The 17,850-nt window shown below is 37.9% G+C and overlaps 1 protein-coding gene across 1 annotated transcript; it reads left to right on the top strand.

Annotated features, from left to right (window-relative positions):
* Positions 1-1,721: 1,721 nt before the first annotated feature.
* LOC5575607 (chorion peroxidase) lies at positions 1,722-10,409 on the top strand. Its single transcript, XM_001662047.2, has 6 exons — positions 1,722-2,163; positions 2,409-2,559; positions 2,632-2,774; positions 2,837-4,167; positions 9,366-9,921; positions 9,986-10,409. Exons 2-6 carry the CDS (start codon positions 2,411-2,413, stop codon positions 10,327-10,329), a joined length of 2,523 nt encoding a protein of 840 aa, XP_001662097.2. The 5' UTR covers positions 1,722-2,163; positions 2,409-2,410; the 3' UTR covers positions 10,330-10,409.
* Positions 10,410-17,850: the final 7,441 nt, after the last annotated feature.

Raw genomic sequence — 17,850 nt, 5'->3', positions numbered from 1 at the left:
GATAAGAATTTTCGAAGAATCTAGAGATGAAATTAGGAAGATGGCAAGGGCCAGTATAGAGGATTCACAGAGAAAAATGAAAAAACAGTTTGATCATAATAGAAAAGATGCAGAAGATTATGAAGTTGGTGATTTAGTTGCGATAAGTCGTACTCAATTTGGCACTCATTTGAAAATCGCTCGGAAATTTCTTGGACCCTATCGCGTAATTAAGAAGAAAATAAATGACAGATACGACGTTGAAAAGGTCGGGAATGAGGAAGGACCAAAGCGGACATCAACATGTGCGGAATTCATGAAGCGGTTTGTACCAGGCGAAGATGAAGACGAAGATATCTACTACTACGATGAAGAGCAAACCAGAGGGGATGCTGCCGATCAGATTACACCATCCGGGTCGGATGGTGGTCAGGATGGCCGATTTGTGGGACTATCTTGAGCATCCCCATATGATCGACCAGTTCCACACAGCACCCGAACATCACCCCCGGAGGAGAAGCATACGAAAATAATGTCAGTATCTGAAAGTGAGAGCCATCGTTCGGTCACGTTGTTACTGAATATACAATTTGAATTCGATCTCGGTCTTTAAAAGTTTTTCGATATCCGAAGTTGTCGTCCGAAACGCGTATCCCTTCTTTTCGCGCTAGGAAAGTAAAGCATTTAATTAATATTTGCTACATGCATATATAGCTTCGTGGTTACTTGGGAAGCTTCTGCAGGATTTTTGTCTGGTTTTAAAATTGGTACAAACTTAGCATTTTTCCATTTGTCAGGAAAATATGCTAATTCAAAACATTTGTTAAATATATCAACTAGGAATGATAAGTTACTTTCTGGAAGTTCTTGCTGCAAAAACCTATACTATCATAACATTATGTCAATATTTCAAAAATAAGCCATTTCGTGTCATCACCAAAAGGCCAAGCACCAGCAACACATTTTCATTCGGACGGATTTTGACACGCTCGCACAGACAGATCCACCGGTGTGGTAAAATTGTTCCCGTGGACGTTATGTTGGACTGCTTTCGGAAACAGTCGAGATAAATGTCGAGCAGGCGGAGTAAAGACGGATAGTTCACGTCGATAGACTTCGCAAGTCCGACTGGAGAACTCTAGCATGGTGCTGCTAAGTCATTACATTCTGTATTCAACTTAGATTTTGAACTAAGTGTGTCTGCCACACGATGTACAAATACTTTTAGACAATAACTGTAGAAGTATAGAACACTGAGAAGCAGCCTTTGCTTCAGTTGGGGCGTAACATCAGAGAGATAAAGAGGTTTATCTCTAAGATTGTGAGCCAAATGGTTCTGAAATCGTTTCACCTTAACTGTTATGTGACATAAATCGATTTGTATGCTAGATGCAACAAACATTTGCTAGCAAGATCGCACGCAACTTCTTACGAGAGCGCGCGCGTATTCACGACTCGCGCGGAATTTTCAAATGCGTGCCAAGCCAAGCATGATTCGAGTCACGTGGTATTCGCAACTGAGCTATCCAATGATTGTGATTAGCAATCAGCAAAATGCGCTTTAACCACAACGACAAATTCCCTTTCGTTCTGTGCATCTTGTTCGTAACCGCGAATGCTGGCACAGAATGCATGCACAAAACGTCGTCATTACTCGTGTGAACTGGTTCCCTTCGTCCGAAAGATGAATCCTCAAAAGTGCCCCTTCGGTCAACCACCGACCATTGCGTTTGTATTTCTATGCTGCTTTCAGGTGTCTCTCTATGGTGGATGGGTAAAAATTGTAAATCTGATATGTACATGACTCCCGATTAGTTCCTTCCGAATAGTTCTCGTTTTGTAAGTACCGTAGCCGAAATCACATTTTTCGGGGGAATGTTTTCGGAAGTTATGTAAAGAACAAGGACGAAGAAGGAAACCCCTAAAAAGTGCTTGATGAAGCATTCCTTGGAAAGGAGGTGCGTAGCACTTCTTGCAAGACGTCGTGTGCAACCCATACAAACTTGGTGCAGTTTGCGGTGTAATGGGAATGTTGGGGGGCTATCGAATATCCTATGTGCGTCTTGTTCGTTGAAAACTGCCGTCAACCACACTTTCCACCAGTTTATTAGCGGTTTCTCATTCAGTCATACTCCATCGGCCGGGCAGGTTTCAACACAGTCCGTGTGTTCCACGAAGATCTAGGTTAGTGTGCAGGGTGGGGATGGTTGGAAATTGTGATAGATTCTCGGATATTGATCTGAAGATGTGATATGGTGTGGACTTTAACGTCTGAAAAAAAATGTGTTAAATAATAGCTATTCACGAATTTTAACAATTTTGTTATAAGAACTTAGAAGGTTTCCTTGCTCCACTTCATTGAGTGCTTCAAGTGATTGATTGAAAGATTTAAAAACGCAGAATTAATTGTTTCTCCTCGATTGTTCCAGAAATGACTGACGAACGGACGCCCTTAACTTCGGTCCCACCATCGGTGCTGGATTCGGAGTCCTCGTCCTACGTTCATCAGCTCAAGGGTCACGAAACTCTACGGGAACGTCAGGTGAAAAACTTCCAATGCTGGATTTGTACCGCCATTTTGTAAGTAGCTAACGTGTCTCAAAGCTTCGGTAGGGATGCTCTAATGATCTGAATTTTCCTACGTTTTGGCAGGGGTGCCTTCGTCATTGGGATCATTATCAGCCTCAGCTACATAATCATGGGCGACGCAAAACGAGGGGCGTCCAACAGCACAAACGTGACGGAAACGGCAAACTTCCCGGATTTGCTTAATCTGATTAGCTTTCCACTAGCCGGTAGGTGCTTGTCTCTATGATGATTCACCTTTTACGTAATGATTTCTCTTTTCTTTGTCAAGACGAACCCACGCCAATGTGGGACGCTCCGAATATAACCGAACAGGACGCAGCTGACGCCATTGCGGAGGGTGAGAAGGCCCTAGGAGATAAAGAATTGCTGGAGGAAGCCTTAACGGCACCTCCGGTGCAGTCGGCGACCTTTCGGCACCAGAAAGCGGTCAGCACGACATTAGCTGCCCGTCTGGCTTCCAAGGTCGGATATGTGGAAAACAAGGCCACTAACGCGATTGCCAGAAAGCATAACATGAAGAAGCGGCATCGTCGTTGGAGTATCGGTAAGAGTCCAGCCATCAAGGTACCTCATCAGAACGGTACCCAACAGTGCGATTTCAACGCTAGATATCGCACCAACAATGGCACGTGCAATAACAAGAAGAACCCCCACACATATGGCGTAGCATTGATACCTTTCCGGCGTCAACTAACTCCGGACTACGGTGATGGAGTGTCCAGTCCCCGTGAATCAATCGAAGGCAAGGAACTGCCTAGTGCTCGCCAAGTGTCACTTCAAATCCATCGACCTTCCTATCACAACGACCCTAACTTCTCCGTCATGCTCGCGGTTTGGGGTCAGTTCTTAGATCACGACATCACATCTACGGCCCTGAACCAAGGCGTTGGCGGAAAGGCCATCGAATGCTGCGATCCTGGTCAGCCACGACACCCGGAATGTTTCCCAGTCCCGTTGGGACCAGGTGACCCGTACTTTCACGACTACAACTTAACCTGCATGAACTTCGTCCGTTCGATCCCTGCCCCTACCGGTCATTTTGGCCCTCGTCAACAGCTGAACCAGGCGACAGCGTACATCGACGGCTCCGTAGTGTACGGATCGGATGATGCCAAGGTCAAACGACTGCGCTCTGGCAAGGACGGCAAACTCCGAATGTACGTCACCCCAGATAACCGGGAACTCCTCCCCATATCAACGGACCCGAACGACGGCTGCAACGAAGAGGCTATGAACGCAGTCGGCAAGTACTGCTTCGAGTCTGGTGACGAGCGGGCCAACGAGAATCTGCACCTGACGTCGATGCACCTGATCTGGGCCCGACATCACAACAATCTGACCGGAGAGCTGAAGAAGGTCAACCCGGACTGGGACGACGAGCGGTTGTTCCAGGAGGCACGCAGGATTCTGGCCGCCCAGATGCAGCACATTACGTACGGTGAGTTCGTGCCGGTCATCATCGGAGAGGACACGGCCGAGCGGATGGAAATCTCGCCGAATCCGGAAAGTGACCGGGACACCTACAACGTGACGGTGGATCCGTCGGTTGCGAACGTGTTTGCGGCGTCGGCGTTCCGGTTCGCGCATACCTTGTTGCCGGTAAGTGCGGGGGAATGAGCGATGATGGGAACCCGGAGGTGATTCAAGAAATCTAGTGTTAAGAGAAGACACAAAAAGACACAAAAAGACACAAAAAGACACAAAAAGACACAAGAAGACCCAACAAGACACAAGAACACATAAGAAGACACAAGAAGCATCATAAAATCATAAAATCATAAAATCATAAAATCATAAAATCATAAATCATAAATCATAAAATCATAAAATCATAAAATCATAAAATCATAAAATCATAAAATCATAAAATCATAAAATCATAAAATCATAAAATCATAAAATCATAAAATCATAAAATCATAAAATCATAAATCATAAAATCATAAAATCATAAAATCATAAAATCATAAAATCATAAAATCATAAAATCATAAAATCATAAAATCATAAAATCATAAAATCATAAAATCATAAAATCATAAAATCATAAAATCATAAAATCATAAAATCATAAAATCATAAAATCATAAAATCATAAAATCATAAAATCATAAAATCATAAAATCATAAAATCATAAAATCATAAAATCATAAAATCATAAAATCATAAAATCATAAAATCATAAAATCATAAAATCATAAAATCATAAAATCATAAAATCATAAAATCATAAAATCATAAAATCATAAATCATAAAATCATAAAATCATAAAATCATAAAATCATAAAATCATAAAATCATAAAATCATAAAATCATAAAATCATAAAATCATAAAATCATAAAATCATAAAATCATAAAATCATAAAATCATAAAATCATAAAATCATAAAATCATAAAATCATAAAATCATAAAATCATAAAATCATAAAATCATAAAATCATAAAATCATAAAATCATAAAATCATAAAATCATAAAATCATAAAATCATAACATAAAATCATAAAATCATAAAATCATAAAATCATAAAATCATAAATCATAAAACCATAAAACCATAAAATCATCAAATCATCAAATCATCAAATCATAAAATCATAAAATCATAAAACCATAAAATCATAAAATCATCAAATCATCAAATCATCAAATCATCAAATCATAAAATCATAAAATCATAAAATTCAAGAAGACAAGAAGACATGAAGACAAGATGACAAGAAGACAAGAAGTCAAGATGACGAGAAGACGAGAAGACGAGAAGACGAGAAGACGAGAAGACGAGAAGACGAGAAGACAAGAAGACGAGAAGACAAGAAGACAAGTTTTTCTTGCCGTCTGAGTCTTCTGAAATTCCCGAATATTTTCAGTCTTCCTAATCTTGTAAATCGTCTGAGTTTTCTTACGATTTTCCTGAGGTTTCCAAGAATTCTGATTTTTCTAAGTCCATTAAGTTCCTGAATTTACTCATTTTCCTGAGTTTTTTTTTAGTTTTTGAGTCTTCTTACTTTTCTGAGCTTTTCAAGCTTGTAAAATCTTCTGACTATTCTGAGTCCACTGGGTTTTTGTATCTTGCATTATCTTGTCCATGTGTTTTTTTCACTCTTTTCACTTATAAGTATCTTAATCCTCTGAATTTTATTTTTTTTTGTTTTTTTTTTGAAGCTTTCTAGACTTTTGAGTATTCTGAGTTCAGAAGACGAGAAGACAAAAAAGGACAAGTAGACGAGGAGACGAAAAGACAAAGTGTATTCGTAGTATTCTGAACCTTTCTTTTGATTTTCTGAGTCTACTAAGTCTTCTGTCTCTGAATTTTCTATGTCTTCAGAGTTTTTCTTGCCGTCTGAGTCAACTGAAATTCCCTAATATTTTCAGTCTTCTTAATTTTCTAAATCTTCTGAGTCTTCTAACGATTTTCCTGAGTTTTCCGAGAGTTCTGATTTTTCTAGGTTCCTGAATTTACTCTGTTTTCTGAGTTTCTTGTTTAAGGTTTCTGAGTCTTCTGATTCTTCTGAGCTTTTTCAAGCTTTAAAATGCTTCTGACTATTCTGAGTTTAAGAACTTCTTTGTATCTTGCATTATCTTCAGTTAGGAGATTAAGAATTCGAGGTCTCTAAGTCTTTTTGAATTTCTGAGTCTTCTAAGCTTTCTGAGTTTTAGTAGTTTTCAAGTTTTCTGAGTCTTCTGATTCTTCGGAGATGCATAAGGCTTCTGAGTTTTATGGTTTTCTGATATTTCTTAGTCTTATACGGTTCCCGAGTCCATCTTGTTTTACAAATTTTCTCTGTTCTCACTCTTCTCACTTCTAAGTATACTTAAGTCCTCTGAATTTTCTGAGTTTTCTATTTTTTGTGTTTTCTGAGTCTTCTGAAGCTTCCCAGACTTCTGAGTATTCCGAGTTCCGAGAAGACGAGAAGATAAGGAGACAAGAAGACGAGAAGACGAAAAGACGAAAAGACAAAGAGTATTCTTAGAACTCTGAGCCTTTTGAGTTTTTTAATCTACTATGTCTTCGGTTTCTGAATTTTCTATGTCTTGTAAGTATTCTTGATCTTCAGAGTTGTTCTTGCCGTCAGCGTCTACTGAAATTCCCCAATATTTCCAATCTTCTTAATCTTCTAAATCTTTTGAGTCTTCTTACTTCTTTCCTGAGTTTTCTGAGAGTTCTGATTTTTCACAGTCAATGAAATTCCTAATTTTTCTCAGTTTTTTGAGTTTTTAAAGTTTTTGAGTGTTCTGTCTCTTCTGAGCCTTTTTAAACTTGGAAAGTCTTCTGACTCTTCTGAGTTCACTGGGTGTTTGAACCTTCATCATCTTCAGTCAGGAGATTAAGAATTCGATGTATCTAAGTCTTCTGAGTCTTCTTGATTTTATGAATCTTCTGAGTTTTCTGAGTCCTCTGATTCAACGGAGATTTAGAAGGCTTGTGAGTTTTGGAGTCTTCTGATTTTTCTTACACTTCTGCGTTTTTCCAGTCCTTTTTGTTTTCTAAAATTTCTCTGCTTTACTCTTCTCTCTTATAAGTATTCTAAGTCTTATGAGTACCCTGAATTTTCTCAGTTATCTAAATCTTTTGAGTTGTTTAAGCTTCCCAGTCTTATGAGTATTCCATAACATCTGAGTCTTTTAAACATTCTGCCTTCTCTGATTTTTTGGAGTCCTCTGAGCCTTCTTAGTTTTCTGGCAGTTTCAAGTCTATTGGAGTATTCTTCGCATTCTAGGTCGTCGGAGTCTACCAACTCTTTTCAGCCATTTGCGCCTATTAAGTCTATTTTTCAAGTTTTTAAAGTACTCTACCTTCCTTTTTTTCTGAGTTTCCTGAACCCTCTAAGTCCTATCTGAGGACTTAATTTTCTGAGTTTTCATGGTGTTTTGGTTCCTCTGAATCTCTTGAATCTTATGGATATCCAGATTTTTTTGAGTCTTCTGAGCTTTCTGTGTATTTTTAGACTTTTGAGTTTTATTAGTGTTCTGATTATCTGAGGCTTTTAAGTTTTCTGTGTCTTCTGGGCTTGGGCTGAATATTATGTATTCCCTGAGCCATATTTTTAGCATTCTCGGTACATTGAGTCTTCTTACAGGTATCCGTTACCATGGATTCCAGAAAGAAACAGGAATCACTAAAATCTCGAAAGAAATCTTAAAAAAACTCCTTAAGAGTTTCACGAAAATTGTCTGGAAAAACGTGATTTCATTGCTATTCCATTTCCATTTAATTGCCATTCCATTTCCATTCCATTGCTATTCCATTGCCATTCCATTGCCATTCCAATATAATTCCATTGTCATTCCATTGTCATTCCATTGCCATTCCAATGCCATTCCATTGCCATTCCATTGCCATTCCATTGCCATTCCATTGCCATTCCATTGCCATTCCATTGCCATTCCATTGCCATTCCATTGCCATTCCATTGCCATTCCATTGCCATTCCATTGCCATTCCATTGCCATTCCATTGCCATTCCATTGTCATTCCATTGCCATTCCATTGCCATTCCATTGCCATTCCATTGCCATTCCATTGCCATTCCATTGCCATTCCATTGCCATTCCATTGCTATTCCATTGCCATTCCATTGCCATTCCATTGCCATTCCATTGCCATTCCATTGCCATTCCATTGCCATTCCATTGCCATTCCATTGCCATTCCATTGCCATTCCATTGCCATTCCATTGCCATTCCATTGCCATTCCATTGCCATTCCATTGCCATTCCATTGCCATTCCATTGCCATTCCATTGCCATTCCATTGCCATTCCAATATAATTCCATTGTCATTCCATTGTCATTCCATTGCCATTCCAATGCCATTCCATTGCTATTCCATTGCCATTCCATTGCCATTCCATTGCCATTCCATTGCCAATCCATTGCCATTCCATTGCCATTCCATTGCCATTCCATTGCCATTCCATTTCCATTGTCATTCCATTGTCATTCCATTGCCATTCCAATGCCATTCCATTGCTATTCCATTGCCATTCCATTGCCATTCCATTGCCATTCCATTGCCATTCCATTGCCATTCCATTGCCATTCCATTGCTATTCCATTGCCATTCCATTGCCATTCCATTGCCATTCCATTGCCATTCCATTGCCATTCCATTGCCATTCCATTGCCATTCCATTGCCATTCCATTGCCATTCCATTGCCATTCCATTGCCATTCCATTGCCATTCCATTGCCATTCCATTGCCATTCCATAGCCATTCCATTGCCATTCCATTGCCATTCCATTGCCATTCCATTGCCATTCCATTGCCTTTCTATTGCCATTCCATGTTTGAGAAGTTCATGGCAAAAATAATCTTGGAATTTCTTGTTTGTTTGTCAAATCTTGGTGGAATGATTTGTCAAATCTTCTAAAAGATCAACAGAGACTGAAACTGTCTGAAATGTTCTAGATCAATCAAACCGTTCCAGAGTTCAGAATGTAAGATCAGTAGCTTTTTCTACTATAAAAAGTCGCTATAAGTATACAATCAAGCTGATTAAATCTTCGGTTACTTCAACATTTGACAATTTGAGACAATCAAAACTGTGGGGTTTTGGTTGTAGAATTTTGTGATACATTTTTACTCATGTTTATTAAGGTGAAACAGTTTTGAATTCAACTTCCACTAAAACTTGCACTAAAACTTCTCAGGCATTAATCTCGCGAAGAAGCTGCAAACAACAGTGCACTTTCATTTTGGCTTTGTGCACTTGCAGAAAGCTTAAAACAAGAAGATCAGAAACGGCCACAAGGTTAATGCATTTCATTTCTCCCCATCTCTCACCCCAGGGCCTCATGAAGAGAACCCACGACCCGACGTCGTCCCCCTCGGGCATCGAGCTGCACAAGATGCTGTTCAACCCGTACTCGCTGTACGGCAAAACTGGCCTCGACGACGCCATCGGTGGAGCCATGAGCACCCCCCTCGGCAAATACGACCAGTACTTCACCACCGAACTGACGGAGCATCTGTTCGAGAAGGCTCAAGATCTGCTGCACGATCGACCCTGCGGGCTGGATTTGGTTTCCTTGAACATCCAACGCGGACGGGATCACGGCCTGCCGTCGTATCCGCACTGGCGGCGACATTGCCGGCTGCCCCCGGTGGACACGTGGGAACAGTTGGAGAAGGTTGTGGATCCCGGATCGTACGAGCAGATGCGGAAGATCTACGGGGAGCCGGATAACGTGGACGTTTACTCGGGAGCGCTAAGCGAGCCTCCGGTTGAGGGAGGTGTTGTGGGCCCACTGATCACCTGTTTGTTGGCGGATCAGTTCCTGCGGTTGAAGCAGGGTGACTCGTTTTGGTACGAACGCCGGAGAGGGCCTCAGCGATTCACCAGAGGTAAGTTGAACTGTAGTCTTCATTGGAGATCATGTTGATAGACAATATCGTTACCCTCCAACAGATCAACTGCGGCAGATCTACAACACCCGGCTGTCGAGCATAATCTGTCGCAATTCGGACGCGATCACGCAATCGCCGGTCTACCTGATGCGTAAGGTCAACCGCGAGGACAATCCGGAGCTTCCGTGTTCGGAGTTGGACACGTTCGATTTCTCGGTGTTCCGCGATCGTAAAAATGCCGATTCGAGGCGAGTGAAGCTTGCGACATCACAAGTAGGTGTGGTAATACAACCTGGCGCTACAACCGGGATGTCGGATGGGATGAATTCTTCTGGGATGGAGACGAGTACTGAAGTCTTGGGAACAACTACGTCAACAACGACGGCCAACAATACGATAGTTTGAAGTTTGCTGTAAATTAAGTGCTCCGACAGATGCAGTGAATCACTACATGATAAGTATAGAAAAGTTTTTAAACCAAGTCATCCGTTTGGAATTTACTATGCCATTGAGAAATTCCCACAAGGAGCTACCTCGTTATCACTTGAAAAGATTATAGGCATAGTGGGGTGTTTCGATCTATTTGAAAACCATTCAAGTGATGAGTAAGATGCTAACCACAGACAAACAGACGTAACACTGACGAAATTTCCATCGACCACTCATTTAACGATCATTTCAAATTCGCTTTGTTACAAATCTCACAACCAGAGGCGCGCGCATAGTTTTACCTCGTGTATGATGTTTCACACTACCGCCATCTACCAGTCTTGTTGCACGAAACACCTTTTCGTGCAACATGCTCACCAGATGATGATGGTGTAAACTGGGTGATAGATTTTGAAGAAATTAGTTCTAAGTGTTACGTCTGTTTGTCTATGTGGCAACTATGGACATCATGTACTGTAAAACGGGATAACTGGTAGTTTTTTTTTTTTTAAATAAATCTAAGTATTCGTGCATTCTATTTTTAGGATTTTTATTTTATATATTTTAATAAGTATTGGTAAACTACAACCATTTGGTATGCACCAATAATTTTTCAATTTTCTAGAGTCGATTTTCGACTTTGATAATGAGTAAGTAAACACATGGAAATCCACAACTAAAAAGGTACAATCACAATTAATCATTTCCAGATCCTTTTGAATGTCGTGCAGTCTAGTAAATCCCATCCTTGAAAATTCGAATATTTTATTTTAGTATTTTACTTTGAGTATGTTCTGGTTAAATCTCGCCTATTGTTTCAAATCGCTTTGAATATTTTCGATTTTTTGGTATAATACTGGATATTTTATCGTTGTCCCGGTTTACGGTATTTCGTTTAGTATATTATTGGTGCCGCACTATACCAAAGTTACTCACAAGTTCAAAGATACCACGTTGTACGGTAGTGCACAAGACGAAACACGCAAAAAACTTGTGCGGTAAAAACTACCATTTTAGGGGGTTAACCTAAGCGCTCGCACCGGCAATTTTCAGCAGACCAGAAATGCGCTTGATTTTACCATGTCTGTAGTTGAAATCAGATTGTTGTAAATTATTTCTGTCAAATGCACCAGTGATGTGATGGGATGTACCGTAAACGTAGTAAATTGGTCTGAAATTCCATGGTACCGTCAGACGGGGCTACTTCTGATTCCGGGGGCTACTTTTGACACTCACCTTTTGAATTTATTTGCAGTATAAATATTAATCTGAGCAATTTCGTGTCTTCGGCACTTTTATCAACCAATGTATGCTCTACCACTAGGCATGATTTGTTTTTGGAACAACATCAACAATATCAGGATAAACATGAAAACATTTGAAAAAAAAAATCGGAATAAATATTCACAAGTTATAAAACATTGGCTATGCAAACATTGTCTGAATTTTCCTCAAGTCATGGAAAGTTATTGGGAGCATCGCAAAACTATCGAATCATAATGTTTCATAAAAAATGTAATAGTGTTTTGCTAAAAATTGTTGTTTTATTAAAATAATTGATCAAATGTCCTATTTTTACGACTTTTATTTAGTTACAATGTTCAGATTTAAATATTTTACAACATAAAAAAATAAAACAAATGATTGGAAAAGTTAATAGACATAAAACACACATATTTGAATACGTACCAATGGCAAGTTCACAACGTAATCTGTAAAAAAATATTTGCCGCCATATTTTACATGAATTTGCAGTATAAAACAATTGCAGCTTTCCTATTTATAAATAAACTACTCTTAAGTCATCTCTAAACTGCTAAGAAGCTAAATGCATATCACAAGAGAAAACTTTTTCTTCTTTACCAACTTGCAAAACTTTACTTCATAGATTGCGTTTGAATTAAAAAATATTTTTAGTTACAGGTATTAATGTGATCCCTCTACATATCGATCATGTTATATGAAGAAGAATAGATGAAACAGATTTTGCACATTACTTATTAATCATCACAGTACCTAGTATTTACATCGTTCGTTTATATCAATTTAAAAATCAAGCATTCGTAGCTTATAGTTCCATTTAAGAGGAAGTTGAAAGTTTAAGTTTCATACTAGAAACTGAAAATTGTGAATAGCATGTTTCACTGAAATTATTCATTATATATGTGTAATTGTTCCGAGCTTTGCAATTTTCTAAATTATTTTCATCAATGAAAAAACGTTCTATTACATCAAAATGGACGATAATCTATATAATCAGTTTGAAATTTATGAGGAAAAATCATTTTATTATCAAATTGTGAAAATTTCTGAAAATGTCCAAAGTAGCCCCATTTTTCACTTTTTTTTCGCTATTCAAGCATTTTTGTTATTTCTTGTGGGATTTGCCTCATATTTAGCACATATGTAACGCACATATTCAACTTAAATATATATAAGAATTATTAATATCTATCCATAATTCTAAGAGTTACAAATCCTCAAAGTTGAACAATGTGAAAATAATGTCAAAACAAGCCCCGTTTGACGGTAGTTTCAAGAATGGGCGTAGTCAGCCAAAATAGTAATTTTTACCACAGAATTTTTTCCCGTGTACATAATACCAAAGAATTCTTAACGTTACCTATATCACGTCGCTGTGCAGAATGTCGTAATATTGATCATCATAGCACAGACAAAAAGACGTAACACTTAGAGCAAATCCCGATCCAAATCATAGTCGCGAGCACATGTACTCCCAATGTTAAAATCACTGATTTGCCCAATAGGTTAACAGATGGCGGTAGTGTGTAAACGTCAAACACGAAAAAAACGACCCGAGCGCTGCGGGTGGTCGATTGACTACCTTCTTAATTCGAATCGATCGTTAAAAAGGTGGTCGATGAATAGCAATGAGAGTGTGACATCTGTTTGTCTGTGATCATAGAATTGCATTCAACTTGGGCTTGAGAAGAAGAAACACAGCACCGACAAGTGCCTGTTTCCGACATAAAGGAGACACACCTTCAAAAGCAAACCTCAGACGATAACGCCACTTTAATCAGCTCTTCACTAAACAGAACACCTAATGGGGTGGATTGGAGGACAAGTGTTGAAAATTAACCTAAGTATTCTGTACGAGAGTCCACCTAGGTACATCCATTTCAACGCAAGCTCAAGCCTTTTCCTCCAATCGATTTTCTCAACCAGCCGAACCAAATCGATGCTCCTAAACCTTCCGCAAGGCCAAGTGGTGGCGGTGACGATTAGGCAAGCAGTAATCAATGTGTACATAATCTGCCGCCGTAACGGATCGGGCTAGGTACCGTAACACCGGGTAACATTGATCAGTAGTAATTCATCGTCTTAGCTGAATTAAAATAAAACTTATGAAACTTTTTACAACAGAATGTAAATTATTGTTTCTGGAAGTTGAAAAATTTGCGTATAAGCAATACTCAATTTTAACAAAGACCAATCATGCATTGAAAACATTTCATCGATAAATGTTGATTCGAACTTAATACTAGAAGCGACATTCCGATCAATGTTACTCTGCTGGTTAATGTTACCCCGTTTTACGGTGCTGATGAATCTGTCTAGCAAAACCTTCTGAAATATTTATCCAATGTCAGGCTGTGGTGGCAGTGTCCGCGAAGGTCATATTCGATTTTCACGGAAAGGAATTTATAAATAAACGTGGCCGATATTCTCTCCAGACTGTTGAATATTTTATGATTTTTGGTCTGATTTGCGTTCGGTTCGGCGGTTGGGAATCGGGCTTTTCAAGTTATGATGATATGGCACGTGTATTTTATTGATACATTTATTTGAACCTATAGGTTTTTTCATGTGACAGATCCATCTATGCATTTGTTTACATCGGTGGAGGACCGGTGCTAACACGGGCCTGTCATTTTCATAGAAGAAATGTCAAAGTGCTTCCCGATCAGCTGATTTGAGACGTCATTTGAATAGGCCTATCAAAGAAGTTCTCGTGTTTAGTATCATATTGGCGTAACTGCAATGATCGATTTTTCGGCGACAAGTTTTATCTTCAGAATATTACCCACAATTCAACGAAGAGAAAATCCCACTGAACCATAATCACCATTCCAAAAAATTTGCTTGAACAAGTTATTAGCGAATGAGAAAATTAATGCAGATACAAGCGGTTTTCGCGATATATCCACGAAAATGTAAAAAATTGTTAATACTACACAAAAAAATGAGTATAGAACTAAGTTTTTTGCGCTGTATTGAAATTTTTCGCACAGCAGTTCGTTCTTCTACTTTCGATAAATATAACATATAATTTCATGATTCAAATCAGACTTTAGTTTAGTTTCGGTACAAAACATATTGAGTTGTTTTGTATCAGATCGTGCAAGCGTTTTGCCAATCAAAATCATCAGATTTAGTATGGTGGCTCATATTTCCCCGTTTGATGTAAACCATACACAAAATAACGGTCGCATAAAAACACCCCTATAAAACAGGCTTGATGACAATCATGTGGTGCTTCCATTTAAAGTCGAATTTGATAAATGAATGGCCATTTTGGAGAATGCTCAACCATGCTTCAAATTTGCCAAATGTCTTGTTAAATGTTAAATGATGGATCGTATTTCTCATTTATCTCATCTGTCCGTGGATCTCACGGACGATCGGCTATAGAAACGTTGGAATATCGAGGACGGTCAGTTTTAAATCTGTTCATCGCGATTGCTCGGTGAACGCCAGTTTGTTGCTCGTCACAATGCTTCTACTGAACGTACCGTGTGCAGCATAGGAAGGAGCACACAATTTACACTTTTTCTCGGAATATTTGTTTTTAGATGTAGATGATCAGAGGGCATTGAAAAACATAACAATCTTGTTTTCCAACGAAAATGTACAGATCCGGTCAGTGCTCATGTACGATTAGTGGGATAAAATTGGAAAATTGGTGTTTGGCAACATAGGTTATAAACTTCCGGATTCTTTGTTAGTGGTTACATTTGTTGTGAAATCACGCGTATCGTAAGAAAAATGGTTCCAAATGATTATGCCAATGGGAAATAGTTCAATAATCGATTGATTATTACCCAATTTTTGGGTTGAAAAATTGAACAATTTCAGTGACATTTCTTTCATTCTTCCCCAGTGACCTCTATGATGGTGGTGCATTATAATTGCCTATAAGAATAATTGGAGAAAGTTTCTGGCGGAGCTAAAGTGGCCTAGTCAAAAGCGATCGGATAATGAACAATTTTAAATTTCATTGAAAATATGTCTTTCACTTTGTAAATGTTACCCCCCTTTATAGAAGGGAAATCAACTGATTGATTTCAATGAAGTAATAGTTTGAAGCTGTCGATAACTCCATTGTATTTGGAATTTTAATCAATGTTCTCAATAGACCTACATCGGAATTTAAGTCAGAATTCAGACATCTCTGAAACTTCTGGTAGAAATAAGAGATTTATTTGTCATACAGCAGGCAGTTATATGTTGTTGAATTCCATGTAGTGATTTCTTATTAAATTAATCCTCTTTTACAATGGTTGACCACTTCACCCCTCGCGAGAATAAAACAACAAATTTTCAAACAAATTTCTATAACAAATATGATAAAAATATTATAAATATAACGGATAAATTTAAGAATAAAATAGGTTGGTCTAGACAGCTATTTAGTATGTTAGTATGTTGCGAATATCTCTCAATTATCGCTTTCTGTAACAATCATGATCTACAATAGATCATGAGAACCTATTTTTCATATTCAGCTACAGCTCTGAATAGATGGGGGGTGGATAACAGTGCATAATAAAACCTACCACTGCAAAATCAAGCTGTGTTTCACAAAAGTCATCACTTGAGCATTTACCTCTACCTGAGTTGCTTAACTCAGGTAGGGGTAAATTAACCTCTAAATGAGTTGCTTCTGCATCGACTGCTTGTACGAATGACAAACCTTTTAAATTGCACTCATCAATCATCGCTAATGGTGTGACAAAGGATGGAATTGCAAAAATGTCCATTGGAGTGAAGGAGATCATAAGCATGAAATGTCCGAAGCCAACATGGAAGGATGTGACTACTCTGGATTTCATCTCGTTTAAACTTGAAATTGATAATTGCCATCGTTCAAATGCCTTGAATTCTTTCAAGTGGCCGAAGGGCATCATACGTCGGGAATTTCGAGATTATCCGAATACAACGTGGATACCTGTTCGTTGATAGATCATGAACTCAATATTGCATTTGTTCCTTATAATGTTTTTCTCGTCTAATATTTTTAGCAGTCATGTCCTTGCATTTTGTGATTATTGAGAAATATAATGTATCGTATTTGATGAACGTGTGTGAAAAGTTTCTTATATTTTTATTTATCATGTTATATGTTATTTATCAAGCTTGTTACAACTTGCGGAACATTGCTGATCGTGGATCGATATATGTGGTATGTTTTTTCTTCGCCTGCTTGGATCGTGCTTCAAAATCAAATAAGAGCAAATTCTGCAATGCCTGGTAGGTTTTAAAAATTTAAATTTCTACGCACTGCTTAGGTGTTGCTAATCCAGTGGTGTCCACTTTGCCTTGAAAGGGGCACTGAATACAAAATGAACATGAAACAAAGGAATTTTGGGTGTTGAGTGATTCCAAGCAACAGCACCAAAATTTGGTAAATTTTTTAATTCATTTTTTTCTATTGAGCTGAAACTTTGCACAGTTTTCCAGTTCCATCTAAATCGTCATTTTCAGATATCAAATCTTCAAGTTGAGTCACGACTAACTTTTCAAAAGGGTGTATGTGAAAATGGTTCAAAAATATTCAAAAAGCTGCACAGCAAAAACGGTTCGTTCGATTGTTAGACAACTAAAGAAACAAAGTTAGACAACTAAATAAAGATTCCAAAAAAAATACACACAGTAAAAACAAAATTTTTTTGCATTAAAAATCATAATTTTTGACACAAAAACTCAAATATCTCAAAACCCTATCGGAATACCAACGTAATTTTTTGAGGGAAAACGGTCCATTATATTAGCTATCTACCATAAAAATTTGGTGATGGTAAACCAATAAACAAAAAAGTTATGACATTTCAAACATGTCACAATTTTCACATTTAGTAGAAAAAAAAAATTTTTTTGTCGGTGTAAATTATTACGGGAACCGCAGTTTGTTGCTGATTTTATTGTTAAGGGCATTGCGTGAATTAAACAAGTCGTTTTCATGTATTCATTAGTATTATGTATATGTATAAATATTATGTATATGTATAAATATTATATGTATATGTATATATGTATAAATTAAAATGAATTAACAGATTACACGAAAACACATTTTTTTTACCATTTAATTTTTTTTTAGAGTATGATCGATGAGTTTCTAAATGTTATATATAAACTTTAAAAGTTTTGGATTTAGGTATGCGTTATGAGATCATGAAAACATTTTATTAATACTTATTTATTTATTTATTGTTATTCAATTTTTTTACAATATCGAACACTTTTGCATCA

This window comes from Aedes aegypti, chromosome 1, assembly GCF_002204515.2.
Source record: "Aedes aegypti strain LVP_AGWG chromosome 1, AaegL5.0 Primary Assembly, whole genome shotgun sequence".
NCBI lineage: Eukaryota > Metazoa > Arthropoda > Insecta > Diptera > Culicidae > Aedes > Aedes aegypti.
This window is presented reverse-complemented; position numbering and strand designations above follow the sequence as displayed.

Bases quoted from the DNA above. Each gene is read 5' to 3' on its own strand.
- LOC5575607 (XM_001662047.2), top strand. From the start codon at position 2,411: ATGACTGACGAACGGACGCCCTTAACTTCGGTCCCACCATCGGTGCTG. The intron at 2,775-2,836 runs GTAGGTGCTTGT...TTCTTTGTCAAG, and splicing joins GATTAGCTTTCCACTAGCCG to ACGAACCCACGCCAATGTGG. The intron at 9,922-9,985 runs GTAAGTTGAACT...ACCCTCCAACAG, and splicing joins GCCTCAGCGATTCACCAGAG to ATCAACTGCGGCAGATCTAC.